This window comes from Equus asinus, chromosome 5 (assembly GCF_041296235.1).
Source record: "Equus asinus isolate D_3611 breed Donkey chromosome 5, EquAss-T2T_v2, whole genome shotgun sequence".
Lineage (NCBI taxonomy): Eukaryota > Metazoa > Chordata > Mammalia > Perissodactyla > Equidae > Equus > Equus asinus.
In genome coordinates this window covers 32828935-32852765 of record NC_091794.1, presented here as the reverse complement: position 1 = coordinate 32852765, position 23831 = coordinate 32828935, and the positions used below count along the sequence as shown (strand labels likewise).

The following is a 23831-nucleotide window of genomic DNA, read 5'->3' as shown; positions in this document are numbered from 1 at the left end:
GAAAATGATAAATATGGGAACTGCTGCAAGAGGCCAAGAGTTGGGTAATTCATCAGGAGAATTAGCGTCTGGTGCATAAATTTATTCCTGTTGGACTATGGATAAAGATCTATGCGGAGTACAATATAGCTGGAGTGAACTAGTTCTTTTTAGATTTAAGCTTTTCCATCTATTAAATGAGAAAATTGAGTTTGATGGTCTCGAGATCTATTAATTCTAAAATCTATCTATAAAACTAAGGTTATTTTGAACTCTGAAATTTTAGAGATTTGGAGATTTTTTCAGGAGAACTGAAAGAAATTAAATGTGTGACAGACTCGAGCGATGACTTTTGGGGCTGAACAGGAAAAGCAAGAGGGAATGCAGACTGTTAGCAGATACCCCTTGGTGTTTTCAGGTCATTTCTACAAAGAGTAGGGTTGGTTTTATGGCTGAGTTAATACAAAGAGTGAAGGATAGTTAATCCATGAAAAAAAAAAGCTGGAAAGAAAAAAAAGCAACTTGACTTTAGACTTTTTATCTTTGGGTGTGACTGGTTTGACAAATCCATTTGAACAGAGTGATTGTTCCCTGTGTAAATTGATGCTGAGATTCAACTCAAAGGCAGAGACTTGGAAAACAGGTAGGATTTACCTCACTCTTCCTGCCCTATGGCACCAGCTGATTGCTGTCCTTTCTCTCAGTAATCTTTTACATCTTTATTCAGAGAATGAGAATCAACACTGGATTTGCAAATAAGAGACCTTAAAGATGTTTTTACCTAAACCATTTTTTTTCACAGAATCCTTTCTTCAAATGAAATCTTACTCAGAACTCTCATATACGTAAGATAGGCAAAAGCCAAACTTCATCGTGTTCAGAAGGAGGGGTGTCTGGAGTCCTACCAGGAAAGCCATTTGTTTACATCTGGTGAACACACTGAGGAAACAGGAACCTTAGGATTTCATGAAACACAATTGGAAAACCACCAATTTTTCCCATACCCCTCCTCCATCTTTTGTAATAAAGCCCCCTTGAAGCTTGAGGCCCTGAGGGGGGAAGTTGCCAATTTAATGTAGTAAGCCTGAGACAAAGGTGATCTAGAAAAACGTGAGAGGTGATGAGGGCATTATTTTGGCCCAGGACACAGATAGAGAAAGAATGGTTTGAATTAGAGAGAAATCAGGGATAATTCAGGTTTAAGATAATTACTTTTGTTTGACACTTTTACAGATGTAACAGACCTTTCAAATACACTATTATTTAGTCCCATTCAGCAAGTATTTCCCGGATACAAATTATATAGTATTTGACCTAAGAGGACCAATGTATTGACTACCGGACACTGCATAGAAAATGTGCAGCGTGGTGTTTCAGGTAAGGCCCTCAACCATGCTATGAAGAAAGCATACTCAAGAAACTAAGGTACAAAGAGGCTAAGTAACTTGACCACGGCCTCACAGTATGTCTAGTAGAGCTGAGATTTGAACCCAAGTCTGTCTCACTCCAAAACCCATGTTCCTTCCACTCTAACCTCAAGGAACCGCAAGAAAACTGCAAGAAGTGCAAAGATCAGAGATATAGGCTTTCCCCTGAAGTTACTTAAAATCGTCTGCAGTAGATTAATTATTGTACAAGCAAAATAGGATCAACTGGCATTGACAAGATGCAACAAAAGGTCAAGAAAGTTTGAAGAAGAAAGATTATATTTCAAATGAGGGACCAGGAACTACTTTGTGGGCAGGAGATCATTGAGGATTGGGGAGGCGTTGAGAGGCAACAGAGCAGAGAAGATTGTCCCTATGTCACACTCAAGCAAGTCGAAGCTCACAGAGCTGTGAGGCTTGTCCAGGGTTTTGTAGCTGATTAGTGGTGACATCAAAAATACAGGGAAGGCGTTTTAGAAGTCAGAGAGAAACTGAAAGGAAAATGTGAATCAAAGGAATGGCAGAGTAAGCATGGAGAGAAACCAGAACTTCCATGTGGAAATAGTGAAAAAAGTAGACATAAATGACTGTGGAGCCAATGGTATTTTTCTCTCTTCTGCTTTGGAGAAATTGATAGTGTCTTCCTTCCATCTAACCCTCCTTCTTTGCTTTTGAATCAGCCCCAAACTCTTTTTTATTTAAGACCTAAGTCATGTTAACCCCCAATCTCAGATTTTGTACCTACATTGCAGCCAACTTTAAAAAAACTTACACTGTTCTGTATTGAATCTCACACACTGAATATTATTATTGCTGAGAATCTACTTTATGTTGTTGTGTTTCCCTTCTAGTGCTCACCTGGCTGTTAGGCTACCAATCATAGTGTTTAGGTCTTTGGATGTTAGGGGTATATTTGTGGGTCCACGTACATGACAATTCGTGTGAGAGTTTATTTGCATTTGGGGGTTTGAAAAATTCATAAATCTGTTGAGCTCCATTTTTGTAACTGGTTAGGAATTGCTTTTACTTTTATTTTCCTCACTTCCCTTTTCTTTTGTTTTATCCGAAGAAAAATTTTAATGTAAATCAAACGTATCAAAAAGTGCCATCCTTGGGAGTATTCTTCATCACTTTCTCTTCAGTATTAGATCTATTCAATTTCACTTCCTTTCTATTCCCTAGTTGGGAATGTATAAACCAAGTCTGCCTCAACTCCAAAAAGGAAGTAAATAAAATTAATTTACCCTTTCAAATGAAAGATAGTAGATTTTCAGATGCTTTTCTAATTATGGTCAAATTTTCTGGATGTGGTCATCATGGACGTCATAAACTCTGACAGCCTACTCTTACTTCAGTCTCCACAGGTTTAACTTTCCTGCTTCGCTCTCTCTTTGTACATGCTTTTGACCTCATAAGGCATCCAGTTCCGTTGCTTCTTCATTCTTTTCCCTGTCCTAGTCCCGTTCCTTCCCTTTTCAATCTGGACCCCAAGCTACTCTTCACCATTTCCTCAGTTCTCTGGCACCAACGACCTATTCAGTGAAACAATAGCCAGTAGTGCTTTGCCTATTTATAAACTAGAGGTGGTATAAACTAGAGAGCATCAAAGAACTGTGCAAGTTGGGACCATGGTGTATTCATGTTTCCTAACCTCACCCGCATTTCTAAACCTTCATCTTTTCCTCCAGCTAGCCACTCAATGCCTTATTCCTTCATTTTCATCAGATAACTTTGCCTCCTGCTTCATGAAGAAAATTGGGAGGGCTGACCTAGTGGTGCAACAGTTGAGTTCACACATTCTGCTTTGGCAACCCAGGGTTCACCAGTTAAAGATCCTGGGCTCAGACCTACACACACAGTCAAGCCATGCTGTGGCAGGCATGCCACATATAAAGTGCAGGAAGATGGGCACAGATGTTCACTCAGGGCCAGTCTTCCTCAGCAAAAAGAGGAGGATTGGCAGCAGATGTTAGCTCAGGGCTAATCTTCCTCAAGAAAAAAAAAAAGAAAATTGAGGCTATCAGGCATGACCTCTGTCTTCTGTAAACACATTTACATCTACACTTAATTTTGTCTCCTTTATTTCATCCTGGAATGAGGGATTTAAGGGTTTAAGTCCAAGGCCATCTTCTCTACCTATGCCCTTGACCCCTTCCTGTTGCCTCTTCTAGGACCTTCCTTCTCTCTATTCCCTTTCTTTCCAATATCTTAAATTTTTCTCTGTCTTCACCGGCTCCTTCCTTTCTGCTTTTTCTCTTAAGTATAACGCAGATTCTTCTTGTCCAAATATATCAAAGGAATGTTTCCCTAACCCCCCCCACCCCCCATTTACTTCTCAAACCACTGAAATTACCTTTGTGACTTCATTAATTTACAGAAAGTGTTAGTGTCAAGGGTGCCAATGACCTCCTCAGGTCAAACCTAGAAGATATTTTTCAGGTCTTATCTTCCTGGATCCCTCCGCCATATTCAACACTCCTGATTTTTTTAAAAAAATGTTTCCCTGGGCTTCTAAGATGCCATAAACTTCTCAGTGTCTGTTAGCTCTTCGATTCTCCAAATAGGACCCCTCCTCTTCTCATGGCACCTGCTCTGCACAGGTCATTTTATCCATTTTCATGGATCCATCTTCACCCTATGATAAGGATTTCTGCTTCTAAACTCCTGACCCATTCCTCTTCGCAGAGTTTGAGGTGTATTTAACTCTCTAATTCACTTTTTAAGTATGCCATAGGTACTTTAAGTTCAACATGTTAAGATGGAACTCATCAACTCTCTTTTTTCTCCAAGCAGGATCTTCAAACTGTATTTACTGATTTAGGTAATCATCAGCTACTCAGTCCAAGAAGGCTGGAAACTTGAAGTCAGCCTTGACTCTCCCTTCTCCCTCCATCAGTAATATAAGCAATATCTGATTCAGCCTTTTCACTAATAATCGGATTTGTCCCCATCTTCTCCATCCCTCTTCTGCTATCATCCTATTGTTTTACCTGGACTAGCGCAACAGCCTGCTAAATAACCACTTTGCCCATAAACCGATAGTCTATAAATCCTTCCTGCACACAACTTCTGGGTTTATCAGTATAAAATATGTTCTGACAGTGTCAATCTCTTGCTTCAAATCCTTTAATCCCGTAGAAATAGATATCTTAACTACACACGTGATAAAAAACTGTATAGAACTAAACACACACGCAAATGAGAACAAGTGAAACTGAGAATTTCTGAATAAGATCAGTGGATTACATCAATGTCAATATCCTGGTTGTGATACTATATGATAGTTTTGTAAGATGTTACTTACCATTAGGGGATACTGGGTAAAGGATACATGGATTCTTTCTTTATTATTTATTACAACTGCATATTAATCCACAATTATTTCAAAATAAAAAATTCTTTTAAAAATATCTTGCAAAAAATATCCTTTAATACTCACTAGAAATATTGAAGCCTTTTTTTTTTGATATATCATACAAGTTTTTAGTTCCCTCTCCAGCTTTATCTCCCAGCAATCTCTGCCCCAAAATTTTACACTGTACTAATGTAGAATTGTGTGTAATTTTCTCACATACACCAAGTTATTTTCCAATTTAGGATTCTGTTTTTGCTATTGCCATGGACTGCTCACTCCATACCATTAGTCTTTACCTGGTCTGGCTAATTTTTTCTCATCATTTAAAGCTCTTTTCTTGGTCCTTCAGCTGAGATGCTGTATTTCATCTTTGTGCTTTTATAGTATTATACATCGTCTTACTACATTTGTTAGAGGTTTGTTTTCCTGTCTTACCTTCTACACCATAACCTTCTAGAGGCTGAGACAGTCTTATTTGCTTTTTATTTCCACTGCCCATTTTACTTCTTGACAAATAATAAATGCTCTATACATGTCTGATTTGAGTAAATGAATGTGTTTCTCCATATAGCTTGGAAATCATCAGCAATAAATCCAAGGCTATTATCTTCTATTATGTAACTAGACCAGAGCATTCATTTGCAAATTTAAGATGAGTGACTATCCTAGTATACTGTTTATTTAACTCTTTATAATATTAACAGTAATGATTAAGAGCTTAACTAATTTCATCTTGGGGTAAAATCAACCTACTGATAATCACAATGAATCACGAACTAAGATAATCTATACAGATAATACACAGATTTGGAGAAAGCATCACCTAAGAAAACTGATGTTTTCCTTCACATATATAGGATCAAGATTAATTTTTTTTTTTTTAAGTAAAGACAGACTTTAGGATCTTGCAACAAAATGAAGCAAACAGAAATACTATTCCTTTGCAATGTATTCAGGTGTTTGCTTATCTCCTAGTCTAACACAGAATTCTACACTCCAATTAAAAACCACCCCCACATCCATTAAGGTAAGTAACTGGTGATTAAAAAAAAAAATCTAGATCCAGAGGTTTGAGTTCAATTTCCCTGGGCATGATGCTAAGATGGTAGTTATGAGAGGGGTTATTATGCTGAGTATGAAGTTTAGGTTTTCTGAACTTATTTCTGTTTTCTGAGTCTAGTTTTTACCTGCTGGAGGCTGAATGGGCAGATAATCAGTTGAGACATTTATAAAAAGGGTTTAATAGTAGATTAGACTTGCTATCACCCTTAATGAGGGAATGTTTATTTTCTTTTTGAAATTTGCAGAACGTAGATGTCGGATAGTGGAAGTGTAGAGTGTAACAACATTATTAGTTAAGAAATAAGAGCTTTGATAGAAGACTTGATTATCTGATTTCATGGCAAAATGGGATCCATGCCACTGCCCCAAGAAACATCAACGGTGCAACTTGTAAAGTTTGCTGTATATAGCTGCATGATTTTGAAGATCCGCTTGATGTTTTTCTTGATCGAGTATGCTTTAATTTTAATAGTCAGTATCATAAATACAGAAACTATAATTCTAGTTTCTATTTTGTCCTTTTAAGGTTTGTAGAAACCCCAGCTCATTTCTCTTGGAAAGAAAGTTATTACCGATCCACCATGTCCCAGAGCACACAGACAAGTGAATTCCTCAGTCCAGAGGTTTTTCAGCATATCTGGGATTTTCTGGAACAGTAAGTATGAAATAAGCAAAAAGTGTTGTACTTGAACTATTATAAGTAGATCATTGTGGATGGTCCACATATTGCTTACAAGGGCATGTTTCTGGAATCAATACAAATCAGTTAATATTGTTGGGAAAAATTTATTCACTCCAATAGTATCTTGTGTGTAAAATTCAGTAGAGATTTATTCAGTTTCCAACACCAAAAGATCATTATTATTCCAAGGTATTGTAATAATGTATAATTTTCTCCTTTCTAACCCAAAATAACTTCCTCAATGACTCCCTGATACTCAAAATCCATTCCTTTGGCTTAAACACTGTTACTGTTACAATGCAAATACCCCCTGAGAAAGTAAAACACTAAACTTTGTTGGTCATTTATGCCTTGCTAGGAACAGAATTATTATCTCCTTTCTTAAGATCAGGTTTGGATGAATGAGTAAATTAAGGGGAAGATGAAAGAATACCAGAGCACTGGGGACCCTATGGGATCGGGTATAAAATCCCACATCCCTGGTACCTGCCTTCTGTCCTGTATTCCACCCAGCAATTCTTTGATGAGGGCAGGGATCATGACTCCCATTTTACACATAGGGTTTAGATTTGAACTGCCTGAGATTACACATCTGGTAAAGATTCAAATGTAGGGTTTCTGACTCCAAGCAACGAGGCCTGCCAACTATGAAGCAGAAAGAGCTCATTGTTACCAACTGGGTGAGTGTGTTTTAGTCCCTTTCCATGCCTAACACACTTTTGTTTTTTCTTTATGGTAGGCCCATTTGTTCAGTTCAGCCCATTGACTTGAACTTTGTGGATGAACCTTCAGAAAATGGTGCGACAAACAAGATTGAGATTAGCATGGACTGTATCCGCATGCAGGACTCGGACCTGAGTGACCCCATGTGGGTGAGTGGCTAGGCTTCGCCTTTAATCTGTGGGCCATGCTATCCATACCTCTGTTACAACTGCCTTTTTCATGGCATATTAAAAGACAGGTGGCTCTGAATGGGCAAGGCCATTGGAAAGTGAGTCAACATGGTGGGCAGAGAAAAAATTAGGAGCTTGTGGATTCTGGGTCTCCCTCAACTTTTCATGATGCATATATATCCACTGATGTCGGGAAGGGGGTTGGAAATAGTTTCTTGTACCCTTTATCTGAATTGCTCTTCACGTCTATCTCGATTTAGAGAGGATGATACCAGCCCAAGATTTTACAGCTGGTAGAGACAGAATCAGAACCAGAGTCTAGATCTGAATTCTTTCCAAAGCACTTTCCCCTATGGCAAAACACCTCTCTCATGGAATTATCTTTCTTTAATGAAGGAGGATGAAGAAAATTCCATACAAACACAGATTTAAGTATCCGTTGATAGAGTTAGAGGAAAGAAGATAACTAATACATAAAACAGGCTTTTTTTTTACTTTACCACTCAGGCCCTCACTCATGACCTTTGGCCTCAGTTTCTCGTCTATAAAATGGTGAGATCTTATGTGCCACACACTTCCCAGGCAGCTAAGGAGTGTAATGGGTTAATGATGGTAAAACACTTTCATGAGCTGTTTAGATGAAATTTCCTGTTTGCGCAGTCCATAGTGCTGGTGGGTTTTCTTTTCTTTCCTTTTTGTTTTTATCATTCATTTACCACACAAGTTCTGTTGCTTTTTCTGTTAAAAAAAGCTTCTAGAAAACTAGAAAAAAAAGGAGCTTGAAAGAGAGTGGAATGTCATAGAGTGTCTGCTGCCATGATTAAAGAGAGTGCTTTATAAAATGCCTCACCTTTTTTTTGGTGGGGAGGGGGACCAAATTATTTTATTTAAAGGAATTGTACAAATGAAAGAACTTAAGTAGATGTTTTTGTATGCCTTGACTTTTTTGTCTGATATAAAATTTTATTGGAATTTTCACTATATACTCTTTGATATAGATTTGTATTTTTTGCATTTTGTATTTTGTGTACAATTTTGTAAAAATTGTATTTTTTAATATTGGGGAAGGTGAAGTGGAGAAAAGGGAGAGGAAACAACCAAAAATAGAAAGTTGTAACTTTGTAAATATAGACGGTCCCTAACTTATGATGATGGTTCAACTTAACGATTTTTCTACTTTACGATGGTGCAAAAGTGATAATGCATTCAGTAGAAACAGTGCTTCTATTTTTTAATTTTTTCTTTTCCCAAGGATAGCGATATGCAGTATTCTCTTGTGATACTGGGCAGTGGCAGCAGCCACAGCTCCCAGTAGCCACAGCTCCCAGTAGCCACGTAATCACAAGGGTAAACAATCCATATACTTACAGTCATTCTGTTTCTCACTTTCAGTACAGTATTCAATAAATTACATGAGATATTCAACATTTTATTATAAAATAGTCTTTGTGTTACATGATTTTGCCCAACTGTAGGCTAATGTAAGTATTCTGAGGACATTTAAGGTAGGCTAGGCTAAGCTATGGTATGGTGTTCGGTAGATTAGGTGTGTGAAATGCATTTTCAATTTACAATATTCCCAACTTGCAATGGGTTTATTGGGAGGTAACACCTGTATACTGATTTTTTGTCACCAAATTAAAAGGGAAAAATAACATTTCTTCATTGACCCCTTCCATTCTAATATGGATACAGTTCTCAATTATCCTTGAGCTAGTGAAAGGAAACTGACACATAAATCCAAGGGGCAGGTCACTCAAGGCCTTGGAATGTATTATAATTAAACATAAACGTGGGTAAATTCTGATCTGAAAGTGACTTCGAAGTGAGGCTATCCTCAACTTAATAATACACCTTTTAAGTTGATGGGGCTCTCCAGGGATTTTCTGTTCTGATCTTGGCCTCATAGAAGCAAGCAAAAGTTATAAAGTTTAAATTGGAGAATCAAGTTTTTTCATTTACAGTTCCCATTATTGTTATTTTTTTACATACTGAAGTATGTGGTTTCTTAATATGTCGTGCTGTTTTTTACTTCTTTATTTTATTGGAAATTCTCTCCTTGAGAACATCCCATTTTTTTCTCATCTAGCCAATTCCTGTCCATCTCTCAACACTCAGTTTGTCCTACCTTCTCTGGGAAAACTTGCCATACCATTATTCTCCACCAGTCTTAACTTGAGACCATTCACTCTGAAGTAACCTAGGCATATTTTAGTCATATTACTTATTATACAATATTAGAGTTGTTTATATCTCTGTCTCTAAAGGGAACAGGGACCATATTTTGTCATGCTCCATATTTGTTAGTGTTTGACACATAGTAGGCCCTCAGGAACTTTGAAATCATAAGAAATGAGATACAGAAGTTATCTAAAAAGTCAGAAAGTTCTCTTTGAAACAGGCCTGTCCTAAAGAACTTTTTTTCAATGATGGAAATGTTTGATATTCTGTATTGTTCAACACAGTAGCCACTAGCCACATGTATCCTTTGGGCATTTGAAGTGTGGCTGATGCAAATAAGGAACGTAATTTTAACCTTAGTTAATTTAAATTTAAATTGCCATATGTGGCTAGTTGGTAGTGTATAGGGTAGCACTGCTCTAGAATATCTCCAATCAGGGGGCCATTCTTGGCTTGAACTTTCACAGGAGCAGAGCTTCCAGTCCTGTCTTCCTCTTGTATTCCTTCCCTTTTGACTATGCTGTGTCAGTGTAGAAAATGTTATGCTTTTTAGGTAATTTCTTTACCTCCGTTGTTTTCCTAATTCTGTTTGAAAGTACCCAGATTTGCTATTTGAGTTCTAAAACTTCTATTATTTAAAGTCCGTTTTGTTGCTTTTACAACATCGCTAAAGGAAACTTTGGAGAAAACTTAGTGGAGTATTTGGGAAAGAGTCAGGTAAGTTATACAATGATGTTGGAAGAGGGTTATTAAGAACAAAGAAGAGAAAGTCAAGAAAATGCATAGATGTAGTTGCTCTTGTGATAAGTGCCTTGTTTAGCAAAGAATGCACTGCCTTATGTTTTCTAGGTTATAGTTATTTAAGAAATAATGATATTTAAGAGGATTATCCCTTTGCGTTCAAGATTTTTTCATGAGCGTCAGTTATTATTATATACACTTGATATTGAGTCTTTGAAATAGACTTTTAATAATGCTCATAAGAGAAGTGACTTGATGGAAACAGAGTATTCAGTTTGAAAGTGATCCAAATTTTGCTGTTAGATGGCTGAATTACAACTCTTTGGAATTACATTTTTCTTAGGCTTCAATATTTGATGATGATCTGGTATTTTACACATCTGACATTTAATCTTTCCAATAACTTTGTGAGGTAGAAATTACTATCCTTGTTTTATAAATTAATAAATCAAAAGGAAAAGAGATCAGATAACTTTTCTGGGATGACCTGTGTAGTCAGCAGCAATGTCAGTATTCCACCAATGTTACTGGACTCAATCTTTTCTCATTCTTCCTTCAAGTATTGTATTTGAGAGGCACTTGCACTCTAGTTCTTGAATATTTCTTTTTCTATGAAGTTTAGGGATCCCTGTGTAGGGAAACCTCCACCCTTCCCTCATGGGATAGTAATACAGTAGTTGCCACACTTTCCCCTCCTCTGGAGAGGCTTGGGACTTCATTGGCAATTAAGAATGATGAACTGGAGTTCTACCATCACTTATTAGCACCTTCGAGCTTGAAATTGTTTACTAGATTAGATTGGGGTAACAAGAATTCAAGAAATATGACCCAGGATAGAAAAATTTGTAAGGAGTGAGAGATTTAAGTGATTCAGAAAAAGCTAGAAAACAAAATGAAATGGGGTTTTGGTCAGTGGGGAAAACAAAGTAGGTCACTTAGGAACAACTGTATTGAAAAGAATATACAAGCAGAGTGAGAATGGACTTGAATAAATAAACAAAACTTCCTATCTGTGGCTGCCCTGTTTTTGTCTCCAAAGAACTAACGCATTGCTAATAAATTATAGTTCTATATGAATCCTGGGTCTTCCCTTGTCTTAGGACCAATCAAAATCCTCATGTATGTGCACATGTGAAAGCCACATAGGTGGGACTAGAAAACAACAGAGGAGTAGCAAAATGGTGGGCTTGCTCAGGACGTTGTAATTTGTGTTCTGGTTTGAAAAGTAAGAACTAGGCTTCTCTGAGTTTACTAGTCCTTCTAAATTGACAGCTGCTACAACTGATGTGAGGCTGTTTTCTTCCATTACTTGGCAGCATATTTTCACTTTTCTGTGTATAGGTAAATAGCTAAATAGTTCTAAAACTGTGTACATAAATTACTTTCCTCTTGCGTATAATATAAAAAAAATTGGGATCACAGCCAAGCATTCTCTCACCATGCAAGAAATATGAATCTTTGGGCAGGAAACAACATGTTGGGTTATTAAGGGCAGAAGTCTTGAAATCATCCCGTTTTTATTGATTTTTGATACAACCTTCACCTCACCAACTAGTCATGAAACAGAATCAAAATGTTTTGCTCTATTAACAAAGGAAATTTGAATTGCAGAGAATGTGTGTGCCTTCTCATTAGAATGATTTTAATGTCGCTGAAGAACGAACTGCATTGGATTAGCACATGAAGGTGAATGGGGTCTCTCAAAATTTTCATAATTTAGCCTCTGTTTCCAAGATCCTTGCTGGCTCTTGATTTTGTTGTCTAATATATTACTTTATATCTCAGCTTTGAATTATTTATATTCTAAGCATGCCTGTTATGTCTTCAAGAGATGGATAATGATATTAACACTTAAATGTTCTCCTGAAATGATTGATGGAAAGTACAAAACTCTTACTTTTGCATTTGTTTAGTCTTTGTACTTTGAAGGAAGGCCTGTTAAGCTGAGTTGGGTTTTTCCCTAGGGATTTGAGTGGTAATTATCTAAAACCATCTGTTTTTGTAAATTCATGCTGTGTAGCATTCCAGATATACATATCAAAAGAGCAGGTATTGTCTTTTTATTTGGAAAGGCATAGGCCACAGCATCTAGCATGATGCCCTATATCTTATGTGACTCAAAATTCATAGAAGATTTCAAGTTTATATACTAGGTCTAGCCACAAACATTTCTTTAGCGCTTATTATGGTAAACAAATGATCTCTAGACTCGAGAAGACCATGATACAGCAGAAAGTCAAGTGTATAAAATTACTTGCAAAAAGTGCTTAGCTGTATGTATTTTTTTAAAGACACATTGAAAAGAGATGATTTATTGTACCTGAGAAAGACTTGCAATATGTTACAGAGAAGGTGATTTTTATTTAGGCTTTGATATGTGAGTCAAATTAATAAAAGGGAGAAAGGAGAAAGAAGTCCAAGTTTAGGTAACTATTAGGAAAATAATTTATTTAGAAAACCATAATGTAAAGCTCAGAAATTTTACAAAGATAAGGCTGAAAAATTTGGCTAAGGAGAAATTTATACTGGAAAAAAAGACATATTTCAAAAATTATAACACATGACAAAGGTTTAATAGCTGTAATAAACTAAATACTTAAAAATTAATAACAGAAAGATGAAATCCCCCTCCTTTGTCAAAAGTATAATTCAAAGATGTTTAACAGATATAAAATGTTCAACTTCTCTAATAATAAAAAATGTTGTGAATTGAAACAGTGAGGTTGTTTATCATCTATCTGCTCAGCAAAGATTTCAGTGACTGATGGTATCCAGTGGCAGGGAGATTTTGGGAAACAGTCAATCTTCTCACTTCTGGTGAGAGTACAAATTGATGTAATATATTTGGAGGGAAATTTGCTCATTCTACTTTATTTAATTTTAAAGGCACTTACCCTTTGGTTCATAAGTGCCACTTCTAGGAATTTGTCCGACAAATGATTCAAATATAAATAAGTGTATACACAAACACACACACACGCATACCGGCACATGTGCACACACACACATATATATACAGAAACGAAAGTTTCATTGCAGCATTATTTATAATATCTAAAATGATAAGACTAGATAGAATTCTGTAGACTTTAAAGTTTTGACTCTGATAGATAGGAAAGAAACTACCGTTTAAAGCAAATGAGGGTTAAGTCCATTGAGAGATGGTATTAGTAGTTATGAATGTATGGTCATTTTTATGTTTGCAATTCTATCGTTGATGTGATTTCTGTATTTGTGCTTTGTGAGGTATCTTTTATAGTCTGGGAAAATTTATGTAGAATTGATATTATTGCTTTACAGAACTTTGATAGAATTTGCTAGTGAAACCATCTGGGCCTGAAGATTATTTTTTAAGGAGCTCTTTAATGATAAATTCAGTTTCTTTAATAGTTATAGGACTATTGAGATAATCTATTTTAGAATGTTTGCATAAATTATGATTTTTGAGAAATTGGTGAATTTTATCAACGTTTTTTAATTTATGTACATAGAATCGTTCAGAGTATTCCATTATCCTTTTAATGTCTGTGGGATCTGAAATGATAGCCTCTTCATTCATTTCCGCTGTTAGTAACTTGTCTTCTCTCTTTTTCTCTGTGTCTTAGGGATTTAACAATTTTATTGATCTTTCAAAGAATCAGCTTAGCATTTTGGTTTCTGTTATTTTTCTTTGTCGTCTTTCTGCTTTCAACTTCATTGTTTCTGGTCTTATTTCCTTTTTTCTGCTTCTTTGGGTTTAGTTTGCTCCTCTCTTTTAAGTTTCTTAAATTGGAAGTTTATATTATTGATTTGAGATCTTTTTTCTCTTCTGATGTTAGTATTTACTTTCATAAATTTCCCATCAAACACTGCTTTAGTTGCATCCCATAAATTTTAATATGTTTCATTTCCCTTTTTGTTCAGTTTAAAATATTTTCTAATTTTCCTTGAGACTTCTTCTTTGACCTATGTGTATCTAGAAGCATGATGTTTAATTTCCAAGTGTTTAGGTATTTTCTGTTATCTTTCCATTATTCCTTGTTTAATTCCATTATGGTCAGAAAACATACTTTGTATGATTTTGAATTTTTTAAATTTGTTAAGATTTGTTTCATGAGTCAGAATATGGTTTATCTTGGGGAGGGTTCCACGGGCGCTTGAAAAAACTATTTAATCTGCTTTTATTGGGTGGAGTGTTCTATAAATGTCTATTAGATCCAGTTTGTTTATGGTATTATATATCCTTGTGTATTTTCTGTCTACTAGTTTTGCCAATTACTGAGAGAAGAGTGTTGAAATCTTCAACTCCAATTATGAATTTGTCTTTTTTTCCTTTCAAATCTGTCAGTTTTGCTTCATGTATATTGAAGCTCTATTTCTAGGTGCATCATATTTAGGATTGTTATATCTTCTTGGCAAATTGGCCATCATCACTATATAATATTTCTCTTTATCCCTGGTAATACACTTTGCTATGAAGTCTACTTTGTCTTTATTTATATTATTATAGCCAATCTAACTTTCTTTTGATTATTATTTGCTAATTACTTCTCCATCCTTTTACTTTTAACCTATATTTATCATTATATTTGCAGTGCATTTCTTCTAAACATATAGTTGATCATTTTTTATCCATTCTGGCTATCTCTATTAATTGGTATATTCACATTATTTGCATTTAATGTAATTATTGATTTGAGTGTTTTTGGATCTACTACTTATTTTTTGTGTGTTTGTTTCCTGCATTGTTCTTCTGTTTTCATTTTCTCTTCTGCCTTTTAAATTATTTAACCTATTTTTAGTTTTTTATTTTAGTTGATGTATTTTGTTTTTGGCTATATCTCTTTGCATATTTTTTAGTGGTTGCCCTAGGGATTGTAATATTTTTAATTTTTCACTGTCTACTGAGAAACAATATTTTCCCACTTCACATGGAATGTAGAAACCTTACCATAGTGTTGGTTTCATAACCCTCCCCCATGATATTGTAGTTTTTATGTATATTACATCTGTGTACATTGAACACTCCATCAGACAATGTTATAATTTTTACTTTCAACCTTCAGATGTATTTTAAAGAACTCAAGTAAAGAATCTATTTTATTGAACAGGATATTTATCATTGATGTTGCTCTTCCTTTGTACCAAAGCTAAAGTTCCAACTGGATATTATCAGGAAGAATACAGAATTTGATACACCTTTTGTTCATCAGAATGAACAAAATAAGTAAATACTTGTATTTTCTAAGCAGGACCATAAACCATGTCAGGCTCTAATTTGCTCAATTTTTGTTGATTAAAAGTTTCTTTCATGCCTTTCTCATGCTTCTCTCCCTCCCTGCCTCCACACACACACACACACACACACACACACAAAGCTTGGCTCACATATAAATCAATTTGAACCACAGCTGTAGATATTTTCTAACACTATAGAATTGTATCAAAATAGTATTTGATGTGCCAATTGTTTTAAGTCTTCATTTAATCAGTTTTATTTATATGTATGTAAATGTTAAGAACATACTCTGTGAACAAGGTATTTTTCAGTAAGTCATTCCAGTCAGGCTGCAAGGGATGGTTTTAACAGCATTGCTAGATGAGTCCCTCAAACGTTCTAATCTCCCTCCCTGCATGCCTCCTTCTAGCTCTAAAGGTAGAAAGGGTTTAATTCCTGATATGTCTTACAAACAGCAATCATTTCCTATGTATCTTGGTCTCCTAGGCACCTAGGAGTGCCCCTAGGATGTGTATCTAGGATGCACAGTGTCACCCAACTATAAATCTGACACCAAAATCAAGAGCTCACTTCAGGGAAAGCATCTCTATTTTCCTTCTCTTCTCTTCCTACTTTGGTTTCCTTCAGGCCTCCAGAGCCGCCCTCACACCAATAGGATCTTCCTCCTTTTGCTCCTCCTGTGCAGTCCCTCGTTCTTCTCCAAGTTCCCTGCTTCTCCCCTGTCTCTGCTTTCTCCTTTTCTGGTCTTCCAGAAAACCACTAGAGTTCAGTGTAGGCAGATTTGATTAAAGGCTTTTTGTTTTTGTACTTTGATGACTACCTTATGTTTAATACAGGGCTTTATGATTTATTACTTATTTTAGAATTACAGCATGAGATTTGTATTCAGACACACTAGAGTTGGAATTCTGCCTTTACCAATTTTAGTTGCATGAAGTTGATAATCTCTATGAGCTTCTCTTTCCTCATTTGTAGGGATGGACATAATATCTAACATCAACCTCAGAGAATTGTGATGATTACTTTCATTATCCGATTTGTTTTCATTCAAAGTTCCTGGCATATAAATATACATTCAATTAAAAATTAATATTTTTTATCACTTGTCTGTACTATTTATCATAAGAACTTTGTGAGACAGATGAACATGTGCCACTTTTTATAGTAAAATACAAATTAATAAATTTCTCTGGTTGTAAAAGCAATGAATACTCATTAAAAAGAATTTTAGAAGTTTCAAAAGCATGTATAAGCCCTACCTAGTGATAGTAATTAGGAACATTTTAGTCTTTTTTCCAGTTTTTTCTTGGAAGAAATAATTTTATAAAATATATTTGGCTAATGTTACGTAAATTTTGTAATCTACTTCATTTTCTTTGCATTCTATGGTGAACCTTTTTCCCTTATTTACTAATTTTCAAAACAACTTTAATTGCTGTATTATGTATCACCATGTAGATATACAATGATTTATTTAACTATTCTCATAGATTTTTAATAAGAATATTTATATATAAAATATTTTCTTGTGCTAGATGCTTAGAAGTGTAATTATTGAGTAAAACTGTATGAACACCAGTGTTATTGATACTTATTATCAAATTTCTTTTCATCAGTTTGTTTTCAATATACACTCCCACCAACTGTGTAAAGTGTCTATATAAACTTGAAATCAATTTTGCTTATACAATCTCTTCTTTAAAAAACGCAAATACTTTTAGGCGACTAAGGGAGTTTCTAGTCGTTTGCATATCGAGATGAAATAGTCCATCTTGATACACCTTTGATTGCAAGCTGTGGAAGGGATGGTAGTTTTGACTGGAGATGCATGAGACATCTTGGAGAGTGGAGCATCTGTGAGTTGGGTGGGCGGGCCTTATTGGGATGGGAACAATATGATGAAAAAGGTGATGAAAGAGGATAGACAAAGTCTGTTTCCAAGTTTTCCCCTAGGATTAGCCCTGAACATGGGAATGGACATAACATTTTCTCCTTTTCCAACCAGCACTTCTTAACTCTTGCTTTCAGTATCCCTAGTATTCTTACCCCTTGGTTAGTACCATTAAATCAATCGTTCAACCACAATTTGTGCCAAATAGGCTTTTGTGTATTAGTTCTATGAGCACAGATGAAACAAACAGGAAAACATTCCACATAGCACAACCCCTCTAACTTTTGGAAAATGGGTCTGTAGCTGCTCATGTTGCTTAGGAGGTGGCTCAATATCCACTCAGTTTAGACTGAGTTCAGGTGTCCCCAGAAGCGCAGACTGTTTTTCTGTTGTGTTCTTTGTACAGCATAGCCAATCGGAAGGCACCATTTTGTTCAAGAGTGCCAAGCCAGGGACTTTACCTTAAACACAAGTATGCATTTCAAACCTTGAACAAACAGTCGGCTTAATAAAATAAGGGAAATGGTTTCCTTTTTTTCCTTTCTCTAGAAATTCACAAACATCACTTGACAGGTGACAGCTTCTCCCTTACAAAAGGGGCTGTTTGCTTTTTGCTTTGGTGTTTGGGTAAACTGCTGCACGCACTGGCAGAGAATTTATTGCCTGGGGGAAGGTGTTTGCAGTTGCTGTGTTTAATCTGAAAAGAAGCCCTTTTCCTTCTATCCCCTCCCTCTGTTTTTCAGGAGGCAGAGCTGGAAATGATAGCCCCAGGGAAATAGTTCCCCTAACACCTGTCTTTGGTGTAACCTCAGCAATGTTTCTTAAGACACTGTGCTTAGTGTGTGTGCATTCAGAATGACAAAGTTGAAGAGGGCAAATAAACAGAAAGAGATTTCAGCAGAAATACAGGAGCTGATTCTGACCTTGCATCCTCTTAAAAACTGATCACATTGAAATCCTATCATGCTGGCTTAAGAGAATCTGATTTGTTTGAAGTAATACTCATGCTAGTAGTCCCCTGTCCTTTCCTTTGGCAACCAGTTTATTTAATATAGTTTTAATCTACAAAACTTGGAAAAATCTGGAATATTAGACTTAACAAATTTAGATGTGGTCTAGTCCTAGTCCAGCCTTCCTTTAATAGATGGGAAACCTAAGATCCAAGTTGATTACTGTTGACTTCTCCAACATTTCCAATAGAATTTGTGGGAGAGTCAGGACTAAAACTCAACTTTCTGGATTCCTAGATCTGTTTTTCCATCAACTGTTAGAGAAAATGTGAAGAGTTCAGGCTCTGGAGGTTGATGGCTGCCTGCATTTTAATCCAGCTTTGTCATTCACTGTTTGGATGACCTTGGCTAAATTGGTGTGTTTCTGACTCTCAGTTTCCCCATCTGAAAAATGAGGAGGATGGTGTTGGTAACATACCATAGCAAAGCTATTTTGAGAATTGAGGTAAGACACGTAAAGCAGTTAGCACAATACTTGCATGTGGTCACTTCTTAGTGGTGACGGTTGTTGCTGTTACCCTTTAGAGCGTGATAAATCTGGAAACAGGAAATTAATAATCCCAAGCAGAGCAATTACTGATGTGGGGGAAAAAAATGAAATTTGCGTAGATTTGTATTTTTCTATTTCCAAAAAAGAAGGTAATATTTGAAGATGTGCTAGCATGCTCTAAAATCTTACTGGACCATTCTTTCCCATTTGAAACTCGATAGAGTTTTCTTCAAACTGAGACCAAATTTTGAAGCAGACTTCTTCTAAAAGCCAATATATTCTTGTGTCTATTTAGGTCTCATAGAACTCACAGAAAACAATTTTACCTTAACTACTAAAATTACTTTATTCTAGTTATTTGGGTGTTATTTGGTAATCTTAGCATTATGAAATATTCCCATTTCCAGTCTAATAATTAAGAGCAGAAGCTTTGGAATTGGATATACTGATACACTTGGGTTTGAATCTTAGTGTGACGGTGAAGTCAGAGTTGCATGGTCTCCTAGACAATTTAATTCAGTGGCTCTCTAAGTGTGATCTCAGGGCCAGCAGCATCAACGTTACTTAAGAGTTCTTAAGAAATGCAAATCCTAGAGTTCCACTCCAGATCTACTGAATCAGAAACTGGAAGGAAAGGGAGGGTGAGAATCTTTCAATAAGCCCTCCAGGTGATTCTGATGTTTGGGAACCACTGGTGCAATCCAGCGATTTAACATATATTTTTACAGGCAGGGAAACTCAGGCTTCACCGGGGAGTGACTTGCCCAAGGGTACACAGCCATAATGAAAGAGAAGAAACTTCTAGGCTAGTCTCTACTTTAAAATAGATATTTCTAGCTGTGACTCATCTTAAAACATATGAAAAGATCTGCTGGGTTGTGCCATTTAGAAAAGAAAAAGGCAGAATGCAATACTTTAGAAGAAGTAATTGAATAAATGTATTAAGTGGTTGGCTACATGTGTCTTTGTCAATCAGATGTTGAATAAGTCCTCATATATGGATTTCTTTCATTTTAGAGATGGTTCATAAGAATCTCTTCCCTGGCAAAGCAACTAAAATTGTGTTCCTGTCAATTCAACAGTAATTTACTGATTACCTACTAAGTTCAAGATACTCTGCTAGTGGTATAAAGTGGTAGAAATGAAAGAGCTGTCACTACTTATGACTTGGTGTTGGTGGGGGGAGACAGATATGAAGTTAATGAACTAGGTTATAAATGACCTAAATGATCATACCTAAGAAAATATTTGTTGCTTATCTATTGAGGAATAAATAGAAAAGACAACAAATGGATACCCATCACTGAACGACAGACCAGAGTTCAGTCATTGGCAATGACTGCTGGGCTGTATAACTTCATGGATAGCATTCATATTATACTCTATATGAATAATAACTCTTAGACATTAAGCAGCTCAGTGGTCCTATATCCAGTTAACATTTGATGCTGGTTATGCTTTAGATGATCTGAGGAACAAATGAATGAACAAAGAGCAGGTTCTGCTCCCAAGGACCTCCCAGTTTATGATGGGGCAGGAGACACATACAAACAACTCTTATCAAGACAGAAAGTGCTAAGTGCCAGAGGAGAGTATAGATAAACTTCAGCAGGAATTCTGAAGATCATTTCTATTTGAAAGCTTGGGAAATATATTGGCCATGTGAAAGAGAGGGAGAGAGGTTATTCTAGGCAGAGAGAATCATTTAAGGTAGGGACCAGGCTTAAATGTGTGAAGCATTCAGTGTAAGAGAACAAGAAATGGTGATGCCTAGAGAGAACTGGAGGATACTTGCCTCTGTTAGAGTAATTCAAATTACTTTTTTTTAAGTTCTCCAGACCCACAGAACATATATATGAGCTATCAGTTTGAGACCCCTGACTTGAGTGTAGACAGGATTTGGTAAGTTATGTAAGGGGAGGAGGGTCAATTTGGTTTGGCTGGAACCCAAAAGACAAGAGAAGGAGTATGGGACAAGACAAATAGTTGAGTTGGGGTCAGTCCAAGGAAGATAGTAATACTTTCCAAGCTGATGGCCTTGCTGAGCTGATTATAGGATACAGAGTGTGGGTAACTAGAGGATGGGTGGCTGGAGACGTGGAGGTGACTGCATATGCATATGATCTCAAACTCTGTAATGTTATGTGCTTATTGTCAGGACAGGTAGGTGTGTTGGAATTATGATGAAGTCTTTCTGGCAGACAGTTCTTTTCAGATAAGGACCTATTCATTGTCTACTTTTTCTTTTCCAATATTTATTCAGAATATGCTAAGTGCCAGTTCTTGGAATAGAAACAGAGGTGAAAATGAGAGTCCCTTTACGTTACAATATAATGGAGGGTAAAGGTTCATATGCTGCTATCCCACTGACTAGAAAACAAGAACCATGTTGATAAAATGCTGGGATAAAATAAAGCTGATAAAACCAGTAGCTGGATTGATTATTTCTGATTAGAAGGATTATGAGAGTGTTCATCTGGTAAAAGATGAAATGTGAAAAAAAAAATGTGTGTGTGTGTGTGTGTGTGACACAGTTTGTACAGTATAAGCCTCTCATTTCATTTGTGGACATAGGTTAGCTGAGAGAGGTGTCTATCAAAAATATATTGTCTGAAGTGATGTGGGCTTAATTCTGGTCTCTTTTGTCTGTCAAAGTTATTCTTTGCGTTTAGGAAAGACATATAATTCACCTGTAGATTAAAAATACAGTTCTTACTTCATTGTATTTACTTATCAGCCTCCCAAGAAGGTGAGAGCTCTTAATGGATGTTATTCAAGTCATTTCTCACCGTACACTCTTAAAGAGGTAGAAAGAGAGCAGGTATTTTAACATCTCAATTTGGTACCTCTGTGGCATAGGATAAGGTATCAGAAACTAAATTAAAAATAAAAGCCATATGATTTGTATTGGAATTGAGTACACTTTGTTCCAAAGCTACCTGCTCTCTTTCGAATGAGAACTAGATGGCCTTATAAAAAATAGCTTTTAAAAATAGTCCTCTCTTTTAGATGTCTGGGTTGGGTATCAAGATGATTTTTCTGTAACCTGAACTTTATTGGAACATTATGGATTTAGTGATGTTGGCTGCCCCAGATGAAGGAAATAGGCACAAACCATCTCAGCTATTGAATTAAACAGATGCAGCCCATTTCCCATTTAACCACAGTATTTTATTTGCCTTTCAGCAATAAGCCTGTTTAGAAAGAGACAATTCAGCTGCTTGAAATTGATCCGATAGAAGGAAAATTAAGGAGGATATGGAGAAGGAAAAAAATCTTTTTTTTGTTGTTTAAATTTATTTATTTATTTATTTATTTTTTTTTTTAATTTATTTTTTGAGGACGATTAGCCCTGAGCTAACTGCTGCCAATCCTCCTCTTTTTGCTGAGGAAGACTGGCCCTGAGCTAACATCCATGCCCATCTTCTTCTCCTTTATATGTGGGATGCCTGCCACAGCATGGCTTACCAAGCGATGCCATGTCTGCACCTGGGATCTGAACTGGCAAACCCCAGGCCGCCAACGTGCGCACTTAACCGCTGTGCCACCAGGGCGGCCCCAGGATAAAATCTTTTTCATGAATAGTTGATACTGGGAAACAAATGTATTCCAGTATGTTGTCTTTTTCTTGAGATTCAAGGATTCACACGTCACATGTAAAATTAAGCTCTTTGGGGTCCTTTGGCAGAGGAAGGAAATTTGGGGTTTTAAATTTGAGGCTTTATAAATTTCCTATCCCTGGCATTTTGAAAGGCGCTCAAACTTTAGCAGTCATGAGGTTTAATTAAAAAACACTGGCCTGGGAGTCGGGAGCCTTGCCTTCTAGTCCTCACACTGCTGTCACTGATTGGCTTTCTGTTGAGGGACAAGTAACTTCCCCCCGGATCTTAGTTTCCTTGTATGTAAAAACATGGAATTGGACTAGGCGATTACTCAATCTTCTCATCCTCCCTCATAGATAAATCACCAGTCCCTCGCTTCTGAATTCAGTCTTGCTAGGACTTCTCTGTGTCTTAATGTGGCTTTGACGGGAACACAGCACAGGCAAACACATTTTCCGGAGCCATTCGTGAAAGCACACATAAACCAATGTGCCCTGTTTGAAACGTGTAACAAACCCTGTTCTAAATAATAGCTGTGTGGCATGGAATCAGAGTTTGGGACTCTCTCTCTTTTCTTTTTATTCTCGAGGGCAAGGGACTGGCGGGGATTTGCAAAATCAGAACACAAAAGCAACATTTTTGTATCTGAGAACATGAATACTTCCTAATCAGTGCTTTTTGTGGAGGCGAGGTGGGCGGCGAGGATTGCGCTCCAAAGATTAGTCATAAATATGAATACTGTCTGGAGCCGGTGAAAGGAGAAGTAACTCCCTCCTCCTGTGACTCTCCCACTCCCTCCGCTAATGCGCTGCCTCTATCTTCCTGGAGTCCCGGAGGCAGTATTCCTTCCAAACAGCTACTTGTCTAACCAGTTCATTGGAATGTCTTTCTACAGACTTGTCTCCTCATTCAGATTTCTTCAGAAAATGAACCTCTCTAAAAGCATAAATCATGTTTAAAAAACAAAGCAAAAAACAGTGGCAAATGTTGCGCGCAAAATCTCTTCTTTGGTTTAAAAAAATCTGCAGATAAACCTACCTACCCCAGCTTGAAACAACAGTGAAAAAGCAAAAGCAATTGGGACAACAATTGCCTTGCTCCTCGTAAAGAGAGGCCTTTTTTCTTGATTGTATTTGTTCTTTGGGGTGAAGAGAATTAAATTCTCCTGATGTAATCTTTTCTCCTTATCACAGGCAGACCTCCTTCCATCTCTCATCCTGCAGCCTACGAGTGATTTTATGAAAATATTAAGTGTGTGTTGTCTTTGCTGGCATTTTTAAATTAGCAGATAATAAAATGT

General features: G+C 36.5%; 1 protein-coding gene across 9 annotated transcripts in view; it reads left to right on the top strand.

The window, feature by feature from the left end:
- Positions 1 to 23831, top strand: part of TP63 (tumor protein p63) — a 224431-nt gene that overhangs the window by 82829 nt on the left and 117771 nt on the right. For all 9 annotated transcript variants that reach the window (XM_044771294.2, XM_014843376.3, XM_044771293.2 and 6 more), the window contains exons 2-3: positions 6350 to 6478; positions 7245 to 7377. In XM_044771294.2, coding sequence (XP_044627229.1) covers positions 6350 to 6478; positions 7245 to 7377 — 262 coding nt within the window. The remainder of the gene's footprint in view (positions 1 to 6349; positions 6479 to 7244; positions 7378 to 23831) is intronic.